This window comes from Sparus aurata, chromosome 17 (assembly GCF_900880675.1).
Source record: "Sparus aurata chromosome 17, fSpaAur1.1, whole genome shotgun sequence".
Lineage (NCBI taxonomy): Eukaryota > Metazoa > Chordata > Actinopteri > Spariformes > Sparidae > Sparus > Sparus aurata.
The window spans coordinates 14738859-14760545 of record NC_044203.1 but is presented as its reverse complement, the minus strand read 5'-3'; the positions used below and the strand labels follow the sequence as shown (position 1 = coordinate 14760545).

Genomic DNA, 21687 nt, shown 5'->3' with positions numbered 1-21687 from the left:
AGAGTCCCTTTTAAGCAGTAAAAACTACCCAGGCCCGGCAAACTGAACAGATGGTGGGAGAGAGAGAGAGGGGGAGAGAGAGAGGGAGAGAGAGAGCCCAGAACACAGTGGGAGCGAGGCAGGAAAAGAGAGAGAGAGAGAGAGAGAGGTAGAGTAAGAGCAGGGGGAGGAGGGTTGGGTAGGGCATTAGAAGAAGGCAACATACGGCTATATTCTCGATTCTCCGCATTTGCATATGATGCTATCAGGAGCAGAGCCGAGATCCAAACAGAATAGCCGGGTCTTAAACAACCGGAGCACCATAATGTTGTCGGTTGTAAAACTACGACTGGTCCAGGCCGGCAGATGTGTGAGGAGAAACAGGGCCTGAGCAGAATGTGTGTCGTGCTATAAACGCTATACCCTCTGTTTACTTTGCTCCCAACACACACACACACACACACACACACACACACACACACATGCGCGCACACCATTCATTTTCTGCATGTGTGTGCGATGCGCGCTGCATAATTTATGGTCGCCGTTTCTGCTAAGGCGAAGTACTTTATGTCTGACAAGAGGACGAACAGGAGCCTGTGAGGAAACGAAGGAAGCAAGCGATGGGAAAGGTTTCTCTCTCTGCGTTTACACAGGCGTATCTGCATCACATCGCGCTTGTGTGTGTGTGTGTGTGTGTGTCCCTCTTCGCCCCCTGCCTTTTATGATGTTTACTCATCACAGCTGAGCCAACCACTGACCACATTTATCTAGCGCATAACAGAGAGTAATTGAATGTGAAAAGCTCATTTTTGAAGGGATGAGATATTCTATTTAGATGTCCGGGCGTGTCCGCATGTGTCATTACTTTGATATCAGCTGAATGCTGTTTCTCATTACCCTAATTAAAGCTCCTCGTGTGCCACTGAGCATATTAGCACACTGATCTGCAGAAAACTGATGATCGGCTGGTTGATAATGTGACTTTTTTTTTTTTCTCCCCCCCCTCCTTTCAGCTTCTCTCTTATCTCACTCTTGACGGTTATCATCAAAGATTCACATCCTCAGTCAATCATCATCACAGGCTAAAAAGATTTTTTTTTTTTTTTACAAACCTGATAAGCTCCACTTCATTCAGAGGCACCACCATTTGTGCCTGTTCAGATGAAAGTTCCTATATACTACGGGCGGGTATAGATACGTGAAAGTCGAGCAAATCTAGTTTGAGAGGAGATGAGAGGAGATGAGATGGACTGGAAGGTATCCTAAGAGTATATGTTAATTTAAAGGAGCAGTTCACCCTAAAATCCAAAATACTAGACAATAACAACTGAACTGAATATAATCGAATTGGTGGCACTCAGCGTTTGGTGTTCAAAGTGCCCTGAAGATACATTTGAAAACCTCAACTGCATTGGATCTTTACAGAAATCATGACCCAGTTACTTCAGATAATCCACAGATCTTGTTGTGAGCAGTTTAATGTAGGAACTATTTTCTTTCGACTGAACTACACGTGCCAACTGTATCACCTCTTGGAAGGAAGCGTGCCATACTTAGACGAGAAGTTGCACTTCGGGCTGCTCTCGCTGTGGTACTAAACTCGTGCGTGTGCAGGAAAACAGAGAGAAAGGCGATTCTAAAAGTCTTCAGCTCCCAGTGCTTCAGTATAGCTTCTAATTGAATCAGTGGTTTGAAGTTGAGTTCCTCTCCGGCTTCCCATTTTAGACTTCAGACACCTGCTTTACCGCGGGTGAAAACTAAACATTTCCTAATTTTCTTGCTAACTAACATCGATTCTGCGCTAAGCTGACATGCGGAGTCAAGCCAAGTGAATCTAGCCAGCTCTCCACGGTGATACGGTGTAATTCAGTAAACAGAAAATAGCTCCTACATGAAACTGCGAGGTCTGTGGATTGTCTTCAGTCACCCGATTATGATTTCTGGAAAGAGACGCTGACGTTGACTTTTTCAAATATATCACTTTGGCACTGCCAGCTGAGTGCAGGCTGGTTCCATTATGTTGGAGAAAAGGCAGACATCTCTTCGGCAAATATCTCCAAAACTCACACCAAACAATCTGGATGGATAAATAGCACTACAGGTCAGAGGGAAAACACGTATTTTATATCTTTAGGCTAACTGCCCCTTTACGATGAAGATTGCTTGCCTTCTGTGTTCAGCAGATCAAACTCCTAAAAATGTTTGCAGATAGAATTTCTGATAATCAGAAGCCTTGTCAAAACCAACATTCATGGACGTCACGAATGCCACTTTTCCACTTCGAAAAAAAAGCAACAATTCTGTTGTTGTTGCTGTGAAATCTTATTGTGCCGACACATTCCAACTACGCTCGCTCAGACGCTCAAAAAAGTCACGGTAACAATCACGAGCTAAGAAAATTTGTTTGGCGCTTTCATTTTCCCCCGATGTGAGATTTCACAGGCTGGATTTGCTTGCAAAATGTAAGAAAAAACGCTCACAAAGTGATCACTCAATCATGCCCCTCGGAGCAAACGGAAAATGTTGCTCGGAGCATCAACAATGTGCCAACTGAAATGAGCTCGCAGAGGCTATTAAGAAAATCCCAAACATTGATTGTACTTAAGAATGATAGATTTCAGCTATGGTTTCGTCCCTGCAGCTACCCTCTGGTTAAATTTTAACAAATCACGCGGAGGACGCAACAATGCAGCTGCGCTCCAGCATTAACCCTCCCACTGATCCCCTCAAACCCTCTTACAGCCATGATTAAGGGCCACAAGGCACACATAAGAGGGCACGCTGTCCCTCCCTGCCCCCTGCTAATGTACACTAACTGTACCTATAGCCCATTATGGAGGCAGAGCGAGAGCCATTCTCTGTTTAATAGCTGCACATTTACACACACTCTGTCATCTGGCTGAGCATTGTTGGTTTAAGCTAGTCATTTCATAACTGCCTTTGTGTGAAGGTGGTGCATGCATGTGTGTGTGTGTGTGTGTGTGTGTGTGCACTTCTGAGTCAGTGTGTCTGCTTAAAGATTGCTAGTGTAGGACGGTGAAGGCCGTGCACGCACAAACAAGCATGCGCACACACACACACACACACACTCGATTGATTTCCACAGGAGAGGAGCCTCCACTCCCTGGAATCAAGATTAATAAGAGGTCATTTACATCTCCAATCACATCAGTGAGCAAGAGACATAGACATAGAGAGAGAGAGAGAGAAGGAGAGAGAGAGAGAGAGACACATAGAGAAAGACATATAGAGAGAGAGAGAAAGTGTGAGAGAGCTAAAAAAAAAACACAATAAATACAACTGGTAAGTCTGTCTGCTCTTGTCCATTGTGAACGAAGGAAAGTCTAAAAAGGGTCTAAAAACCACCTGAACACCTACAAACCTTCACACACACACACACACACACACACACACACACACACATTCCTCATATTTGAAGTCAGAGATCAGCACAGGCAGATCAAACACTAGGCAGTCGTCAAGGTCCATATAGATGTATAACTGGGGTATTCTATGGGGCCTCCACATGCACACACACACACACACACATACACATACAAGCAGACACACACACACGCACAAAACTGTTCTTCTGGGACCCAGAGAGCTTTAATGACAGCAAGCTGCACCAAGATGAGGTCAGACAGGGGAGTCACTATTCAGCAGACACACACACGAACACACGCACACATTCAGACAGGATACACGCGTGTGCGCTTTTACACACAAAAAGTGAGCAAATATATTCAGTCCACGCGTTGACGCACAAAGTTCCAGGCTCGTGTTCAGTCACGGATACAAAGCTGACAGAATGCAGGTTTTATTCATATTTGGATGTATATGCGAACACACAAACACACACACGCGAAAGCAGGCACAGCCCGAGAGGGAACACTGGGGAAGGTAGGATCCAATTTGATTTGACCTTGACAGCAGAGGCAGGGAGGGAGGGAGGGAGAGCTGGTGGGAGGCAGGGAGGGATGGAGGGATGGATGGAGTGTAAGGAATTAAGCGACGGTCCGGGCCAGATGCCTGTTGCAGATACTTGAGGGAAATTAGATGACCTTGAACCGATGGAGATAAATCACAGAACAAGAGATGGCAGCGTGACACGGTGACATCTGCACACATAAAACGGTGTGACAGGCGGGCATCAAATGTTGAAGTTAATCCAACACGCTTGTGCATTCAGCATCATCTCCTCTGAAATGGACCTACAAATCACACGGTGGATTTCAGCGGGTGCTCCTCGATTTCAGTGTCGGGGCTGATTAGAAATGCTTCTTCTTTGTTACTGCTAGGAAATCAAATAAAATTCCCCTTTTAAGTTCATTATAAATCTGATGCAATCCCAGTGTAAATATGCAGCATTAATGCAGTCACACAATTAATGATGAAAATGCTGCCAAAAACATTGACTGTCAAAGTTTTCTGTAAGGATGATTTGTTAAAAATGTTAATTCATTAAGGAGACAAATTCTATTTTTGCTGTTTTAAATAATTCCATTCAGGGAAAAATAAATAAATTCAAGAGAAGAAAACTCTTTTTCCAACAGACAATTACCATATGTATCCTTGAAGTTTCTGTCATTAAAAGGAAATGTTGAAACAACACGATTAATGTTATCCACGGGCAGACGAGCGTTCGCTCCCTCCAAATTAGCAAAACAAAAAGGCGTCCTCATCATCGGAGATGTTGCTTCTAACAACCGAATCACAGATGTGCATTAACAAACAGTCTCCAGCTTCTGTTTGTTCGTCTTGAGCACACTCTTAAAATGATCAGACAGCTCCCAGATGTGAAAGCGCGCAGCTCCAAGATCAGCAGATAAGTCTGCGCTGTCGGCACGCCGCAAATCTGCACATGTCATCTGCAAAGGCATCCCGCAGTTAATTGGAAATATTAATTTTGTTTTCTCAGTTTTAGCTGAAGAGCAGCTACAGTAGATGTGTTTAAGTGCTTAAAACAGTTTAACTAAACTGAAAGGATATTTTCTCCACATTAAAATTTTCATTAGATTTAACAGTATGATTTATTCTCAATACTTACTTAATTCAAACCAAATAACTATGAAATGTGTACTTAATACTTACTTAATTTATACTTAAAATACTAAATGTATAAACTGCATTTAGTATATTATCCAACCTAACAAGTGTCCAGAGCTTACATGACTGAGTGTTATCTTTGCCAGTGTTTTGTTTGATCAGTCTCAGCTCTATTAAACCCCCCAAAATGTCTCAATGTGCTCCATCTCTAGCTTTCATCTGTTAAATAATTGCCATCCACTTGTGCTCTTTGTGGCAGTAAGAGCTTCTATAAACATGACAAATTTGATATCGTACCAATCCTGTGATTGCGCTTTAGATGTTTTCTTTTAAACTGGTCAGTGCTATTTGTCGGTAATTTATAAATTACAGTAGATATTCCTATTACATATTCAAAAAAAAAAAAGAAAAGTGTGGAGCTGTAGAGCTATTTGTGTGCACTCCAGTATGTCTTGTGTGCACTATGCAGCTGTCTAAAGAAGAAAAAAAAATGTAAATATCAGATTGGAAACTGGCTGGAGGCTCAGTATTAAATCATTTGGATTGGAATCTAGTTAAAGAAATCCTGGTGATGGGCTGAAAATGCATCACGCAGTCTGCCTTTGGTTCAGGGTTCAACATATTTTTAACTGCGGAGCAATAATTTTCTTACCTGCTCTTCCCACACTGTGTCCGCCCAATAGCATGATGTCTCTATTCTCACAGCAGCCCACTCCTACACTTTCATCCCTGCCTCTCTCTCCGTCTCTCTTTCCCACTGACATGTACACATTTACTAAATATTGCAGCAAAGCTGTCAACTCCTCACACTTACTATCACGCGAAGGGAAAAAAACTAATGAATCACGGCAGACAACGGGAATGGCAGGCTGGGTGATATGATGCCGAAGCAATCGATCAGGCCACAGCGATCCATTTCGCTCTTCCCGGTGGCAGAAGACTCAAAGTGGGAAATATGTTGCGTGTGTGTGGATCTGTCTATGCATGCGATGCAGGAGCAAGACAACTAGGATAAAACTGAAAGACAAAGAAAAAGGCCGGGCTCAGTTCTCTGTACTCTTGGTAATCGGAGAAGTGAATCAGGCTCCATACATCAAGGCAACATCATGCTATCATACTGGTTGGGGATGGGAGGTGTAGAGGGTGAGGGACAAAGTAAGGGGGGGGGGGGGGGGTAGGAGGAGAGCAGAGGGAAGGGTGGGCCTCATGCCCTGAACTTGAACTTGGAGCTGGTGGGGTCGGAGTGGGGAGGACGGGGTCAAGCGCTTAGTGTGGATGGAAAAGGAAAAACCCAGCTGAGTGACACCAATATCTATTTCAGCATACATCCCTGGCTTTTTTTCAAGCAGTTTAACCACAGAACCTATGGGCAGTCATTTTTTTTGGCCTTTTCCTGGCTTGGTAAAACACACCTTTTTACTTCTTACATGTGCTACGTCAGACCCCTTATTGGATCCTGGAGCATGACATAACTGAGGCAGGAATTGCTTGATATTTAAAGAGGCAGCAGAAAAGAGGAGATACAGAGTTAAGCAGGGTTTCCCGAGATGGTTTGGAGACACTTACAAGATGAAGAACTGACGTGTTTTTTTTTTTTTTTGTAGCAAACAAACACCCTTTGAGTTGGAGGGGGTAAAATAGGTCAACCCTGCGGACCATCCTACCTTGGTCTGGAGATAGTGGGGGTAGTAGTAGGTGTAGTGGGGGTACATTGGCTGCTGCTCCAAACGTTTTCCCATGTAGCTGGAATCCAAATGAAGGTCCTGGTGGCTGGAGATAGAAGCTCGCAGGTGGGGTGCGCTCACTCCGAGGGGCTGGCCTGGATCCTTCAGACGACTGTTTCCAAAGAGTGGAGGATGCAGGGAGAGAACGCTCTCCTCTCACTGAGGTATGTGTGTGACAAAACGCACGGAGGAAGGGATGGACAGAAGGGCAGATAGTACTTGGGATTATAGTCTGTCTACTTGTCTGGGAGCTCACGGGGGGGGGGAGGACCTCACAAAACCATTCTTCCCGTGGGTCTGGAAAGAGAGACGGGGAGAATCCGGAGAGACGGCAAAAAAAAAAAGAAAAGAAAAAGGAGGCTGGGAGAGAAAGGGGATGGAGGGTGAGGAAAGGAAGATGTGAAAGGATAGTATGCAGGAAACAATAGGGGGGATTGAAGAGAAGGACAGAGAGAGGTTAAAAGAAGAGGGGAGAAGAAGAGGATGAGGAGGAGCAGGAGGAGGGAGGAATGGATGGGATCCGGTTGCCGGTTCCTTGCACTCTCCGCTCTAAAAACCAGACTCACTCTTTTTCTTCTCCGCTGCCCTGAACATGCCCCTCAATTTGCTTTCCGGCGTCTCTTACTCTTCTCTCTCTCCGTCTCTTTCTCCCTTCCTGTGTATCCGTTTCCCTGTCTCGCTTCTTCCTCCCTCTCTCTCTCTCTCTCTCTCTCTCTCGCACGCCAGACGAGACCCTGATCCCACCGGGGGCTCGGGCTGTATCCTGGAGAACGCACGCTGTCCTCTGCTCTATCCTCACAAGACAGTTAAATCAGCGATGAACTTGCAAATGGATGTGGAGCTGTAGAGAGGAGAGGAGGAGAGGAGAGGAGGAGGACGAGGACGAGGAGGAGGAGGAGGAGAGAGGGTGGTCTAGAGCTGAAGCTGTGACTGCCTTTTTTCTCACTCTCTCTCTCACTCCCTCCCTCTTTTGTTAAGCTCCGGGGATAGATAGGTAGATATCGCTGGAGCCCGGCGTGGAGGATGAGCAGGAGAAAAAAAAAAAGGGGGGGAAAAAAAGCCTCAGTTAAAAACTCCTCACGCTCAGGAAGGAGCAGATAGCCTTATCCAGACGCGCACTCACACAGAGGAAAATCCCTCCTGATCCACAAGGTGCCTCCTCCAAACTCTCTTCTCTTTTCTTCTCTTCCCCCTCTGCAATCCCTCTCTTTTCTTCTCAAGCTTTCTCCCTGACGGCTTGCTTCCCACTGCGCCTGGCAGCCGTCACTGGGTGTGTGTGTGTGTGTGTGTGTGTGTGTGTGCGCGCGTGTGGCGATGGTGGTGGTGGCGGCGGCAGCAGCAGCGGCGGCGGCGGCAGTGGTGGTGGTGGTTGTGTGCGTGTGGTATGTGTGTGACTGTGCATGTAACTGAGAGGGGAGTGTGTTTTTGTGGCTGTTGCCGTCTGCTCCGCTCTGCGTGCTGAGGCAAAGAGGGGCTCGGCTTCAGCGCAGCTACGCTCCTCCCCTCCCCTCGCTCCCTCTCTCTTCCCTCTCTCTGCCTGCGTCTCTCCCTCTGTGTTGTTCATGGAAGTATAGAACAGTGGGAGTGGTTGGTCCTGCCCTCGTTCGAGCCCCGGGGTGTGTGTTTGTGTGTGCGTGTGTGTGCGTGTGTGTGCGTGTGTGTGCGCGCGCGCACTAAATAGAAAAACTGAGAGAAAAGAGAGAGAGACAGAGATGGGCTGTTCTACTGGCAGAAAGGCGGAGCTGGGGAGGGAGTATGAGGAGCAGGAGCAGGGGTAAAGGGTGAGCAGAGGATACACAGGGAGGAGAATTTGGAAACAGAGGCCCCCCTACTGGCACTCTATAGGCGCAGCAATGGCACATTTTCCACATCCAAAGCTGCTCTTGGATTCCTTAAACCGAGCAACATGACATGTCGTGTTTTCCCATTTTGCTTTGGCCGTCACCGAAATCTCATTTTCCGTTAAACCGGCCGGCACAACCAACTTCCGCGCATCTAAACGCACGCACTCGAATGACCCGCCGAAATATGTGCGCCTGAACGCCTCGGCGCACAAGGAGATGCTCCGCTCACACATGCCCAGTGACGGGCCCCCAGCACAGAGTGTGTATGTAGTTCAGCGGTTGTGTGGCACAGTGACCCACTGACACAGTGCTGCCTGTTATGTGATGTAACCAGGTTTAAGTAGTGCTCTTACATAAGCACAGTGAGCCATGCATGAAAAGACTGCTCTGCCCTCTGACTGCAACTGTGCTTGTGTGCGTGTGTGTATGTGTGTGTGTGTGTGCTTGTGTGTGTGTGTGTGTGTGTGTGTGTGTGTGTGTGTGTGTGTGTGTGTGTGTGTGTATGTCAAAGACACAAGGGTTGGCTGACAATGCAAGTTCACTGCAGTGGAAAAAGGGGCACGAGAACAGAATGCAAACGCAAAAAGCCTCCACTAAGATAAGGGCTTCATTTCTTGTGGGCAATTAAACTACTTTACAGTCCGTGCTGCAACACAAACACATCACTTCCTTTGTGCTATTGTGCAGCCGTCTGAGAGTATTTTTATTTTTTTTGTCTCTGTCCTTATTTTTGCAGCATTCTCCTGTCAGCTTATACAAAAAACACAATAATGATATGTTTGGCGCAGAGATACGCAACAAAGCGTCTTCACGTGCGGCATATAGAAGGCTGTTGTGTAAAATTAGAGTCCGACCGGGCACCCACAACGCATTGTTAGGCAAAGGCATCTCAAACTACCCGACAGAGATTTTGACGTCTGACAGTTCGGTGTGTTTGACCGCTCCCATGTTTGATGCAGATTAGCACTTGCCAGACAAGACAAGGAGTAAGGACGGCAATTAAAAACGCCGCAAACCCGCTCACAATATGCTAACCATAGTCAAGTATGCACAAACGCCCCGGGGGGATGAGCATGAACGCTACTCCAGGTTTGAGAAGCGGGTAAACATTGTGTACACCACTGATTATTACAGTGTTTACAGTAAACAGTTGACAAATGTGAAACTACAGGGGTGTCGCTGTAGATTTGCAGTCGGCTTAATCGGGTTTCCGGCTCATCAAGAGAGTTTTGGCTTGCCCCTTGTCTCGTCTTACCTCGGCACTGGTGTGTGAAGCAGATCTCTGAGTTACAACCTATAACACAGTGCAACATCATGCCCGGAGGCAAGCCTGGACTCGGCTCTGTGAATCACTTGTATTTTCATTTTTCATCTGTATCGCCTTGTTAACCATGTGACAAATTGAGTTTATTCATTCCTCCGACTGAAACAAGTGTGTCTTCGCGACGGCAGTGTAATTTGTGTACAGTATCAACGCATAGCTCTAATCGGATATTGTGCTTCTCTAATTATTCTGTTTATGTTGCTACACTTTAACTTTGAATTTGAAAAACCAGAAGACTCGGGACAGCGTAAATACAGCCCTTGTTATGCAGTTTTGATAGCACTCTCGAGGACATGTCCGATGAAAAGTTAGCCAAGAGGCGGAGGCGAAGAATATGTTGAAATCGCGCTCAATGGGTGAAATCATGGACGTTACATTGACAGGCTCAGGGGACTTTCTCCATTTTGTTTTTCATTTCTCTTGATTCGCTGAGCTGAACTGAAAACCAGAGGGATTTCTCTCTCTGACTGGCTTCAACTGCAATTCAACATGTTCACAAATCCATCCGCAAGGGCTGACTAGTGCCAGCGGTGAGGGACACAAATCCAACCGCCCTGACATTGCCCGTCGATCTGGTGTCAAATCAATCTAAATTGTTGCAAAACCACTTTGTGGTAATGACACACATGTGAATGTTTTCTGCCTATAGGATAACATAATGCAAACACTGCTGTCAAGCAGGGATGGTGGAACAATCAATACGGCTTACCATCTTCGCTTCAATGACACCGATTATATCAGTTTCCCTTCAAGGCTTTCCACTTTCACTCATTGAGACAGTTCCTGTAGCAATATGTCCTGTTGTGTGTTCTAACATGAATTCACTACAACTGAGTTTTTAAATGGGACCGAGTTGTGAGCCGCACTCTTCTGCGTGAGCTCGTCTTTCAGTGATTCCAGCCCGAGAGCCACAGCGAAACATGCAAGTATGTTGTAGGGCAGCATGTTGCAAGCAGAAGCAGGTCGTATTGATTATATTGCACTTGTAGTTAAGGAGTGTGCATTCCTGAATCTTTGCAGTCAGACGGGTTACACGCAGGCAGGGCTAAGCAGGTTGATGGAGGAAGGTTATGCATTCATTCAGTGGCACAACGTGTTGAATGCCAAATGATAGAGGCATACGGGGAGATAGGGTGCGTGTGTGTGTGTGTGTGTGTGTCTATATATGAGCAGCACACAAGCCAAAGTTTCCATGAAAAATTAAGATTCTGCTGACACGGCAGCTTGGGAAAACAAAGAGGGAGAATTGATTCTTGCAACTGCACAGTACAGTCCTATTATGAGAGGCACAATCTTTACATCTCACTCCATACTCTGGCGCCATAATAAAGCTTCCTAATTACCTTGTCTAGTGACAAGACGGCCATAATGGTGGTGGTAAATACACACTAGTTAATTGCACTCATTTTAATATCAAACAGACTTCTATTACATCTTAAGCACAATCTAATTGCCTACTTGTTTCTGAGGGCTGAATATGTATCTTCCGCATCTGCATTTCTTTGCAAAACAAAAGGGCCTGCTTCTCCGGAGGGACACTGTTTTTCCACGTCCGACGTCTGAAAAAGTACCAGACAAAAACTGACAGCTGGCGCAAAATATCAAAGTGTTTTCATTGACACTGTGTGTTCTTAAAGGCCCCGGCCATCAAAGCACTTTTCAAATGGAGCAGGAAAGGCCATGCTGTGACTCAGGGATGTGTTCCTCTCATCGCTGACCACCAGATGTATAACAAACACTGAGCCAGAAAAAAAAAAAAGTTGCAGCAAAAGCCTCACATCTTAGCTCAGATACAGCTGGGTAAACAGAAGAGGTCATGATGACGATAGTCCTATTTTACAGAAGCTGCTCCGGTCGGTTTTCAAGGAAAACACTGGCAAGGATATCATCACACGCACACACACACACACACACACACACACACACACACACACACACACGTGGTATTTGCACGCAGCAGATTTACAGTGGTAAATGGACTATTACATCCAATTGCCACACACAGCATGAGCAAATTTGTCTCTTTGCAAGTCTCTCGCGATACAAACACAAAGACTGCAGAGAAAGTAGAATAAACTGTTTTCAGATTGTTTGATCCGGCAAATCGAATGAGAAGAATTCTGGCTCAAACACATTAAGAAAATAGAAGTGGTATCTCCGGCAGTTTAGCCTTATAGAGTCAACATCACATTCAAACACGTTCACACAGGGTCAGTAATCTGCAGGGGATGGTTTCGGGTTTGAAGAGGAAGCAAATATGAAGAATGTATGAGACACGAGGGACACTCAAATGACTCACATCTGATCTGGGAGGTGGGGGGCAAAGCAACTGTAGGACAAACAACAAGCATCATTTTCATTCACCAATTCCTAATAAAATGTATCCATTTTCCATCAATCCATCCATTAGCTGGGTCACTCCCATCCAGCAGAATGCTGTGGTCCATCAGGACCAAAACCATAAAACACAATAAAAACAGTTCCTTCCCATCTGCAGCTGACCTCAGGCCTGGGCCTCTGATACCCCCTTCAACCCTCTACACATTAAATTAACACCAAGTCTACAAAATGCGTGACATTAATGCACATCTATTGGACTCTTATCTTGCCAACTTTCCTGAAATTATGACTGTGAACTTTTGCACGTTCCCTGGTAAATGTTGTGCACGTTTCCACATTACAGCTCCTCTATTTATTGTTATGCTCCAATGTGCCAAAGCGTAAATATGTTGTATGTTACAACCTGCTTGGCAATAAACCCTGATTCTGATTTAGAAGGTCGCAGGGGCAACGACAATGATGCAGCCACATGCAGGTAAGTTTAACTGGTGATTGCAAACTTTGCATTGTGTGAATGTGGTCTGAGCGACTGTCCGTCTAAGAAACTAATAAAAAAAAAAAACCATCACCCTTTTTAAAATTGTGATAAAAGCTCAGCAAAGCAAATAGTGGTCAACAAGCCTTAAAATGTTAGCAGGCTAGCTTGCTAGTAGCGTAGCGGTTGGATTTTCACATTTTGGGAAACAAAGGCAACCACACATGGGAAAAACCGAGGACTGAGAGGGAATATCTAGAGCATTGGCATCTTTGCACAAGATTCCTGCGCTACGGACTGATGTTTCGAGGTCATTTCACAGGGACAAAAGCCACAGAAAAACTTGGCACACATTTATAAAACACTCACAATGTGGGGCTCACAATAACAGCCAGCAGTATCTTTATTAAAGGATTTTAAATGGGTTGCACAGAGTGGGTAAAGAACACCAATCATAAGTATGATGAGAGCATGTTAATGTCTCAGGCAGCGCGGCGGGTAGACGCGAAGATATCTTGTCACACAAAAGGAGAAACTCATTCTGAATTCTCTCTGCAGCCATAAAGCCACATGAAGGATCACTTCAAACCAATAAACCCTTGTACAATGCAACAAGGTATGCTTAATTATTTGACTGAATCAAAATGGTGACAAATCACCTTAGGCCCTTTGTAAATCCCTCTGCTTCTTTCCTCATCTTCCATCCATCCTCCCCCCCTCCCCTCCCCTCCCCTCTCCTCTCAACAGCAAGCCACAGCTCACTTCAACACAAATCATCACTTTATTAAAAAAAAGAAGAAAAAAAAAGAACTGCGCGTTAGTGGATTCATTTGAACAATTATGCAAATCAGACAGGAGATGAAGCTTTTATTAATGTTAGAGAAGTGTTGCATCAGATAGTGCTGAAGTTCATTAAGTTACTCCAGTTGAAGATGAATACACTCTGATTAGTTTGATGTCGGCCATGGTGTGCATCACATCTTCGTCTTGGGCTGCGTCAGCGCAAAACTCTCTGAGGATCTTTCGCCCAGCCAGAATGTGGCAGAGGAGTGGTATTTCACGGCTTGAAGAAAAAAAAAATGGGCAATTTGGATTAATAACCCAGACGCCTGCGATGTTTCCTCAGATATTTTTGTTTTGTCATTGTTTTCTGGACATTCAAGGTATGTCTGGTGCCGTCTCTTCCGGCAAAATGTATTTCTATTCGTCCCTTTCTTTCAAATCTGGTTCGTCGCTGCAAACATTGAGTCATTCTCCCCATCTGACTTTCCCATCTCCCCCTCTCTCGCTCTCTCTGCAGGTACGGGGCCTGGGAGGTGGCGGACCGTGACTGACTGACTAGGGCCCATGCTTGCTGTGGCTCCGAGGGGTAATTAATTTCAGCAAACGACCGCCACGTCTGTCGGCTTTTATAAACGAGCGTTTACGCGCTATGGACAATTTAACCACTCCACTGAGCCCGCCTTGACAGAGATGAGTAGAGAGATGTGGGAGAGGGAGAGAGAGCGAGAGAGAGAGAGAGGCAGATGGAGGAGAGAGAGGGGGGGAGAGAGAGGGGATGGGGACCATGCTGCTAGGTGACTGATGGGAGATTTAATCAATAGAGTAAGCACATTTACTCTCATGATGCTCGCCTAACATCCATATTCATGGTGTTAATTCTCTCAACGCCTACGCTGTCGCACACCACAAAAAATTAGAACGCATGGAGGATTTCACTACATCTCATCAGGCCTCATCAAAGGCCAGTATCATTGCTGCTAATTATGTGTAGCGTCATGGGCTAAACATCAGTGTGGTGGCTCTAGTCAAATGATTTTATTCTAGATCCGAGCTTAATTCAATAACCAAAATACTTGCTGCCCATTACCTCCTGGCACACACACACCTTAACAGCCCAATATTGCTCTTATTGTTAATGGCACTGCCTGCATTTTGGAAGCCTGCGGCACATCCAGGAAGATGAAGGTTTCATTAGTGCAGTGTCCTTGGCAAGTAATCCTTCCTTTGTGAAGACATAAAACATTAAATGCATCATTGAGAATATTTGTATTGGCCGTGTCTTCACTGTGCCGTATAACGTCCGGTCACCGTACTCATGTGAGTCCAGACATTTAGGGGACGTCTCTTGAGGTTAAAGAATAACAGTTCACTCTTTCACCACCCGTATCTGCCCCTAAAAACATACCCCGCCCAGCAAACTGGACTCCATGGACTCAAAATTGAAAAAGGCTGTGAACATATGTGGGTGTGGTTGCACTGGGGCGCATACAGCTGACTCTACAACCATGCAGGAAATTTGAGAAAAAAAATCTATTTTTTTTTCAATGTCGATTCTGGCATGTAATACACAAATTGTATGGTATATATAGCTAAATCGAAATGTTCTAATTGTTTTTTTCATACCCAGTACCGGTTCCAATATAGTTGTTTCCCCTTACACTTAACAGATATGCGAAGGACAGATGTAAGATGGCTGGCAATGTCCTTGAAATTACAGCCCGCTCTCACTCCCAAGACTTTAAATACAGCAGCCTGGTCAGTGGTTAATGTCTCAAGTTGGATGCTGTAGTTATTCCTCTAGCGTCACTTGTTGAAGGTCCCCTCTAGTGCAGCAGTATAAAGAGCGAGTCAGGGCATAGTTGGGGTGTTAAGGTATGTCATTCAGAGGACTTTGCCTCTGGAGAATGAGGTTTGCGTTCTGTTTGTGTCCAAGAGTGCTTTGTTTTTCATTTATCTAAGTAAGTTAACATACATGACATCCACTATATCAATGAGTGCCTAACACGTTGTATATTATGTATTGTCACTAACTTGAAGGTGAAGCCCTTTAAGTGCAGAGCTGTGTTTCATCATTAGATAAATCTCCCATTCATAATTACTGTAAGATTTTTGTTTAGAAGGCTGCTTCACTGTATCACATATTTCATTTATTATTCATCAGAGCAGATCCTAGGACTGCCTTACTCTAACTCGCAACAATTCCGAGCTTGGCGTGCTGGTACGTGACCGGCTGTGTGTCGCTGTGCATTTTACCTCTGTTCCATTTCTTCTCCTGTACCATACCGTGCCGTGTGCTACTACACAGCAATGTGCTGAAAGCTTTTTCATCACATCTCCCATATTCCAAAACTGTCACATTACAATTTGCCGCACAATCACTCACCACCTAAATCACCCTCCCCTTCGCTTTTGAATATACGCCCTGCGCCCGAAAAGCTGAGGTCAATAAAACTAAATCAACTTAAGTTTTCTCGCTGTAGGGCTGTTATTATAACTCAACAGCATGTAACATTTACACGTTCTACCCTCAGAGTTTCCACAGCCCCGCGAGTGCGGTGCCACACCGCAGTCACTCGGCAGCCGGTCAGCCGAAGCCCTGTGAAAACCGTTTTTGTTTGCCTCTAATGCTATCAGGTTGCCAGACTATTAGCGCTGCAGCCCCACTCCACTTTGTTCCCCCTGCCAAGGCAAGTTACATGGCCTGCCTCAAAGTCAGTGTTTTCACAGCTAGACATACATTGCCGTGTGACATAGAGCCCCGGGGCTTATAGATCGCCTAGCTTGTATGACAGGAGCCTTTATGGCTTTTGCAGCAATGTATGACAGCAGTCTGCCTGCCTCCATACTTGGCAGGGATAACTACGGTATACCACAGTGAGATCAAACGAGAGCAGCCATATGAGGGGCCTGTGGCAGCAAGTGTTTCCATAGCTACAGTGGGCAGAGGGGACTGTTTACTGTCCGAGAGTGGGAGATTAAGCGAATGGGAGATTCTCCACGTATATGCTGAGTGACCATTTCTGCACCATGCTGTGTGTGTGTGAATATATACGTGTGTTTTTTTTGTGTGTGTGTGTGTGTGTGTGTGTGCCTCATCGATGGAACAGCTCTTACCAGGACCATGAGTGTGCCCAAGAGCATGACCCACTGCACTGACTCTTAATAGCCCCCCCCCCCACCACCACCACCACCTTCGTTCTCCATACACACAAATACATATGCAAAGCCTACACACACACACATTCACATGGTACGCTTCGCCAAGTCAGTGTAATCAGGGCAGCGTAATGTGTTTACCTCTCTGAGGTATGAGAGTTTGATTAAGGAGCAGCCATCTGGCAGAGCAGAGGAGAGGAGACGAGAGGAGAGGAGAGGAGAGGAGACGAGAGGAGAGGAGAGGAGAGGAGAGGAGAGGAGAGGTTCCTACTTTAATGAACAATCTCAAGCCTTTCATTGTGATCATTATACCCACGCAGACAGGCCTGCGCTACCATCAATCAGCAGACTTGCCGCTCAACCTCTAGGACAAACTCCATCGGACATAAAACCAACAATTAACACCCACAACACCTGCCCCGCATCATCATCACACAGACATAAACCACTGGTGTCTAAAGGCTGACATTACCATATTATCGGAGTCGAGCGTTGTCGTTTGGCACTTCTTTTTCTCCAATCTGCTCTTAACTAGCCAACAGGGCGTCCATTTAAGGACTTGATATCGACAAGTAATGATGGGTATAAACGACTTTTTCAAGAAGGAAGGCAACCACCGATAAGCTACAATATGGCAATTCACTGCTCTGCTAAGCTGCCAAGAAATCGTCATTGTTCTGTAGCAATATTACAAAAATATATATGAGATTAAGGTTGGGCGATGTCTACTGAACCGGCGAATGGCGACGTCTGCAGCGAAACATTGTGCTAAACAAAGGGGTTTCTTTGAGGTAGCATGTGTCCCCTCAGAGTTGTTGTTAGACAGGGGATAGTCATTGGTTGCTTTGACAGCATCCTCAAACTGCCCCACCCAGCCAAGAAAACTTCCTCAGAGGAAGTCAGATCAACTCCTGGAGACATACATCCCCATGCAGGGCTGAAGGGTCTTCGCTGTGTTCAGCCATAGAAGCTTGAAACAAAGTCAGCCGGCTAGCTATACCGAGGAAGCTAAGCTAAGAATAGAAACGAAAATAACAATGTAGAGAAACACTGCCACCACCAATGAAGCCAAGTTACAAGTTCGCCTCACAGGGCAGCCTTAAAAGGAAATTAATTAATGGGACATGAAGAAGAAAAGTTTGCGTTGAGCAGCAACAAACTTCTCATTTTCTCTCCCATGTTTTGTAAATGCCAACACCTCCTGCCTTACAGCAACTCTGAGGGGACATATTACTATTTTGCGCTCTATGGTGAGGCCCCTTTTTTATATCACAATATTATGATGGTACAGGGCACAAGGATTCCAAAATCCCAGTTGGAAACATCATCAGGAACATTCCTTCCAAAGCCGGAACTCTGACTCGAAAAATCCAAGATGGCTGCTCTTTGCGTCAACAGTGAGTTAAAGTTGCTTATTAGCCATTTAGTCTTGTTTTTGTGTCGTTAAATCAGTCATACATGTGCAACTTCGATCTGTGGGCATGTTGTCATTGTGTTTCAAGCCCAAAACATCAGTGTTGTTATCGGCGGGAATAAGCAAACAATGCGTCAACACTGATAGCCAACTCTTACGACTTTTTACCAGCTCGTTACTGGATGGCGGTCAACTGGGATGTGACATCATTCCTGGCCTTGTGATCCAACTTCCGAGATGAACGGAATGCACCGTCGGTAGTCGAAGACGGGCAGCGGTGTCATCCATTGGCCCGACCCTATAGAGATACTGCTGTAAGTACTGCTGCCTCCTAGTAACAATAGCACGCACAATGAAAACACAGTGTACAGTATAAAATATGAATGGAGGCCGTTGTTAAAGAAGACAGCAGCATCTTGAGTGTATATAACCTTCCTCTCCCCTCCCTGTGGTACCTGACAGGCCTGTAGCTAAGCTCACCCTCAGCCATTACTTCTACTGTAGCCTTCCTGCTCCATTAAACTCAACAAGCTTAACTCAATGGCCTTCATTCCTCACGGCGACGGCGTCTGCTTCATACCCTTGTGGCTTTTAACGGGAGTGGGGCAATTTGAGTGGAGGGGGGACAGCATCGCCCTTGTTAACACAAAATATGTCATGCATTGCCCTTGTTAACTTTAAAAGAAAAACCTGTGAAAACAATCTTTTACCTTCTCCGCTGTCCCCGATGCTGAATATAGAGATATTGCTCACCGGGGGCCGAGGCAAGGACCTAACAACAGCAGTAAAAAGGAGCCATTAAGTTATACTGTCCTTGTCCTGCTGTGGCGTTTAATCGCCGGTTTTTAATATGCAACAAGGAGACGACATCCCACTTACAGTCCGGTATCGTGCAGGACTCCATACTGAGTCAGCGATTATTGATCACGGTTGGAAGCGTTTTGGAAAATAATCTGTTTTATGGCAGTTCCCCTGAGCGTTACTGTTCAAAGGCCCAATCCTTAAACTGGATATGTGACGAACAGGAAGCCCTGTGAGAGGCAGGGGAAGAAAAAAAAAAACACACCACCCTCAAATTTTAATGACAGCTCCCTCGTTTCAAAAAGCGGCAGCTATTTTGATCCTTAAAAATCAGAGGAAGCAAAAAGTAGTAAAACATTTTCTGCCATGACCAGTGAAGAATGAAGCTCCATTCTGAGTGATCGGCTGCGAGAAACAAACAGACGTTCAGAGAGAGAGAGAGAGAGCAGAAGTGGCTTGCGCTGCAAGGGCAGACAGGTATAATAGAGAGAGCGTTTAGATCGTGCCTCTCTCAAGTAACAGTGTGGGGAGAAATTTTGAGAGTGTGTATCTGGGACACATAATAAATATTTCATGGCATATTATGAATAGGTTCTTTGTTTAATTAGACTTGCGGAGTTGTCCCCTTCAGCCACTTCTGTCACGTTAGCATGAAAAAATACAATCCTTTTCCACTTTAATTATAAAAGTTCTCCAGGCCAACGCGCTACGTTATAATTTAATCCATCAAACTTTTATATAAATACAAGACATACAGTCTGTCAGGGGCAGGCACATAATTACTTGATTTAAATTTTAACGCCGTTTTTGTGTTGTTTCAAACTTTTCACAAACATGTTGTAAGGGCATTTGGCACATTTTAAAATGACTGCTAATTGCGGTAGTCGGTGACAATAAATCGAATGAAACCGCGGCGCTAATTGCACCGCAAGAAAACACAAAGTGGCTGAAAACAACTACATCACATTTCAATTTCTGTTAAAGCAGTAGCAGAAAAAAACTACATTTTTACATTAGCATTTAACATCCCAACTATGTGTGCTCTAAAAAACAATCTAAAAACATATTTACCTCAATTAAATGTAAGTAAATTAGCGCATCAATCTTTTCTTTTTCAAGTTAATTAAATCTGGCCCAAGCCTGGCAACACATTACACTTGCTGGCCTAGTTGTAAGCACGCGCACACACACACACACACACACACACACACACACACACACACACACACATACACACACTTATTTTGTGTTTTATATATTATATATATTGCGTGCTTTTCCCGTTTGATCTAAAGTAAATATTTTGTTTGTGAGACCCTGCATCATTTTAAACCTCACAGTGTGAGTTTAGCAGCCGCTCATATTTTCTTTCTCCTTGTGCAGCACTGCAAGTAGAGCTAAATCAGGTGAAAATGCTGTACTGCGTCGGCCACAGTTAATTGCAAATAACCTGACTGCACGCCCTCCGCAGCGCTCTGCATTGGAACCTTTCCCCGACCTGGCTGCAATTATCTCGGAAAAGGCTTTTTGCTCTGACGCTGTTGTGAAACGGAGCTTATGAAACTCGGTGACAGCCATTCTCCTGCTCCGTTTCTTTCTGTCTTTTGTCGGCAATCTCGTTGTGAAAGCCTGTGGAGCTACAGTGTAACACACCAGGGAGGAAATACTGGACACAGCTCCGATGCCTTTCATCTTCACAGGCTGGGAACAGCTTCCTGTTTTTCAATGGACACACTAATTAGCATGAATTCAAACATGCACTTCGCCCAGACAAAGATGTGAACAGAAGCATGCTGGCACATGGGCACGCAGTCACACACACACACACACACAAACAAATACACACGTGCACGCTCGTGTGTGTGTGTGCGTGCACGTACATACACGATTGCAGCACATGAAAATACAGTCGAACTGCAGCCCTAATTCATTTTCCACTTCTCCACTTCTTTTGTGCACTTTACACCGCAACAGCAGAGGGGGGGAGGAAGAGAGGGGGAGGCTGGGGGGGGAGGAAGGGGAGAGGAAGGGGGCCCACACTTCCAGCATAGTTTTTACGTAATATTTTCTTTTCTTTGAAGTGGCACGGCTAAATGAGTTTTCAAATCTCCATAGGTTTCAGTACCACAGAGAAATACGACCACAGTTGATAGGCACCACTTACATTCAATTATCTTTGTTCCACACGCAGAGCACTAACACACACACACACACACACACACACACGCGAGAAATACACAGACACATCAGTTATTTCTGTGCGGAAGAAAATTGTGACTCATTACCAGCCCATTGTGAACTGTGAGGCACTGCTTCAGAGCCCTCTTTCTAAAATTATGTAGATACGGTGCTCTGCTGCACTTCACATATATCAAGTAAAGAGATACATAGAAATCCTGTGGGGGTGTAGAAAAGATGATGGAAATGAAATGCTTCATTAAGCAACAGCTATGGCTTTTGTTTTGTCAGATATCTGATGAATTCGGAAGTCACTCTGTGTGTACAGACTCAGGGTGCCTCGGTGCACGGGGCTTGGTGTACAGTACACATCTAATTTTTACAATTGGTGCGAGTGCAATCAATTATACTCTGAGCTAAACAAAAAGGATAACTGTTTTGTGATTTAATGTGGTCCAATTTGGTGATTACTGGGCTTGGTATGGTCCTGAATCAAGTTCCTGAACTGTGCATCTAAGAGTCATCGAGGTCAGAAAGTCTGCATGCTTCCCACTTAATTACAGATAAAGGAAAAAAATGTACATTTGATATGTCAAATATCTTAAACATGATCTATT

The 21687-nt window shown here is 45.1% G+C and overlaps 1 protein-coding gene across 2 annotated transcripts in view; it reads right to left on the bottom strand.

The window, feature by feature from the left end:
* LOC115567429 (RNA-binding motif, single-stranded-interacting protein 3) overlaps positions 1–8242 on the bottom strand; it is a 138027-nt gene extending 129785 nt beyond the window's left edge. The window contains exon 1 of one of the 2 annotated variants that reach the window (XM_030394030.1): positions 6696–8242. In XM_030394030.1, the coding sequence (XP_030249890.1) occupies positions 6696–6770 (75 nt within the window). In that variant the 5' untranslated portion in view covers positions 6771–8242. The remainder of the gene's footprint in view (positions 1–6695) is intronic. The other variant, XM_030394029.1, reaches the window with a different exon arrangement.
* Positions 8243–21687: the final 13445 nt, after the last annotated feature.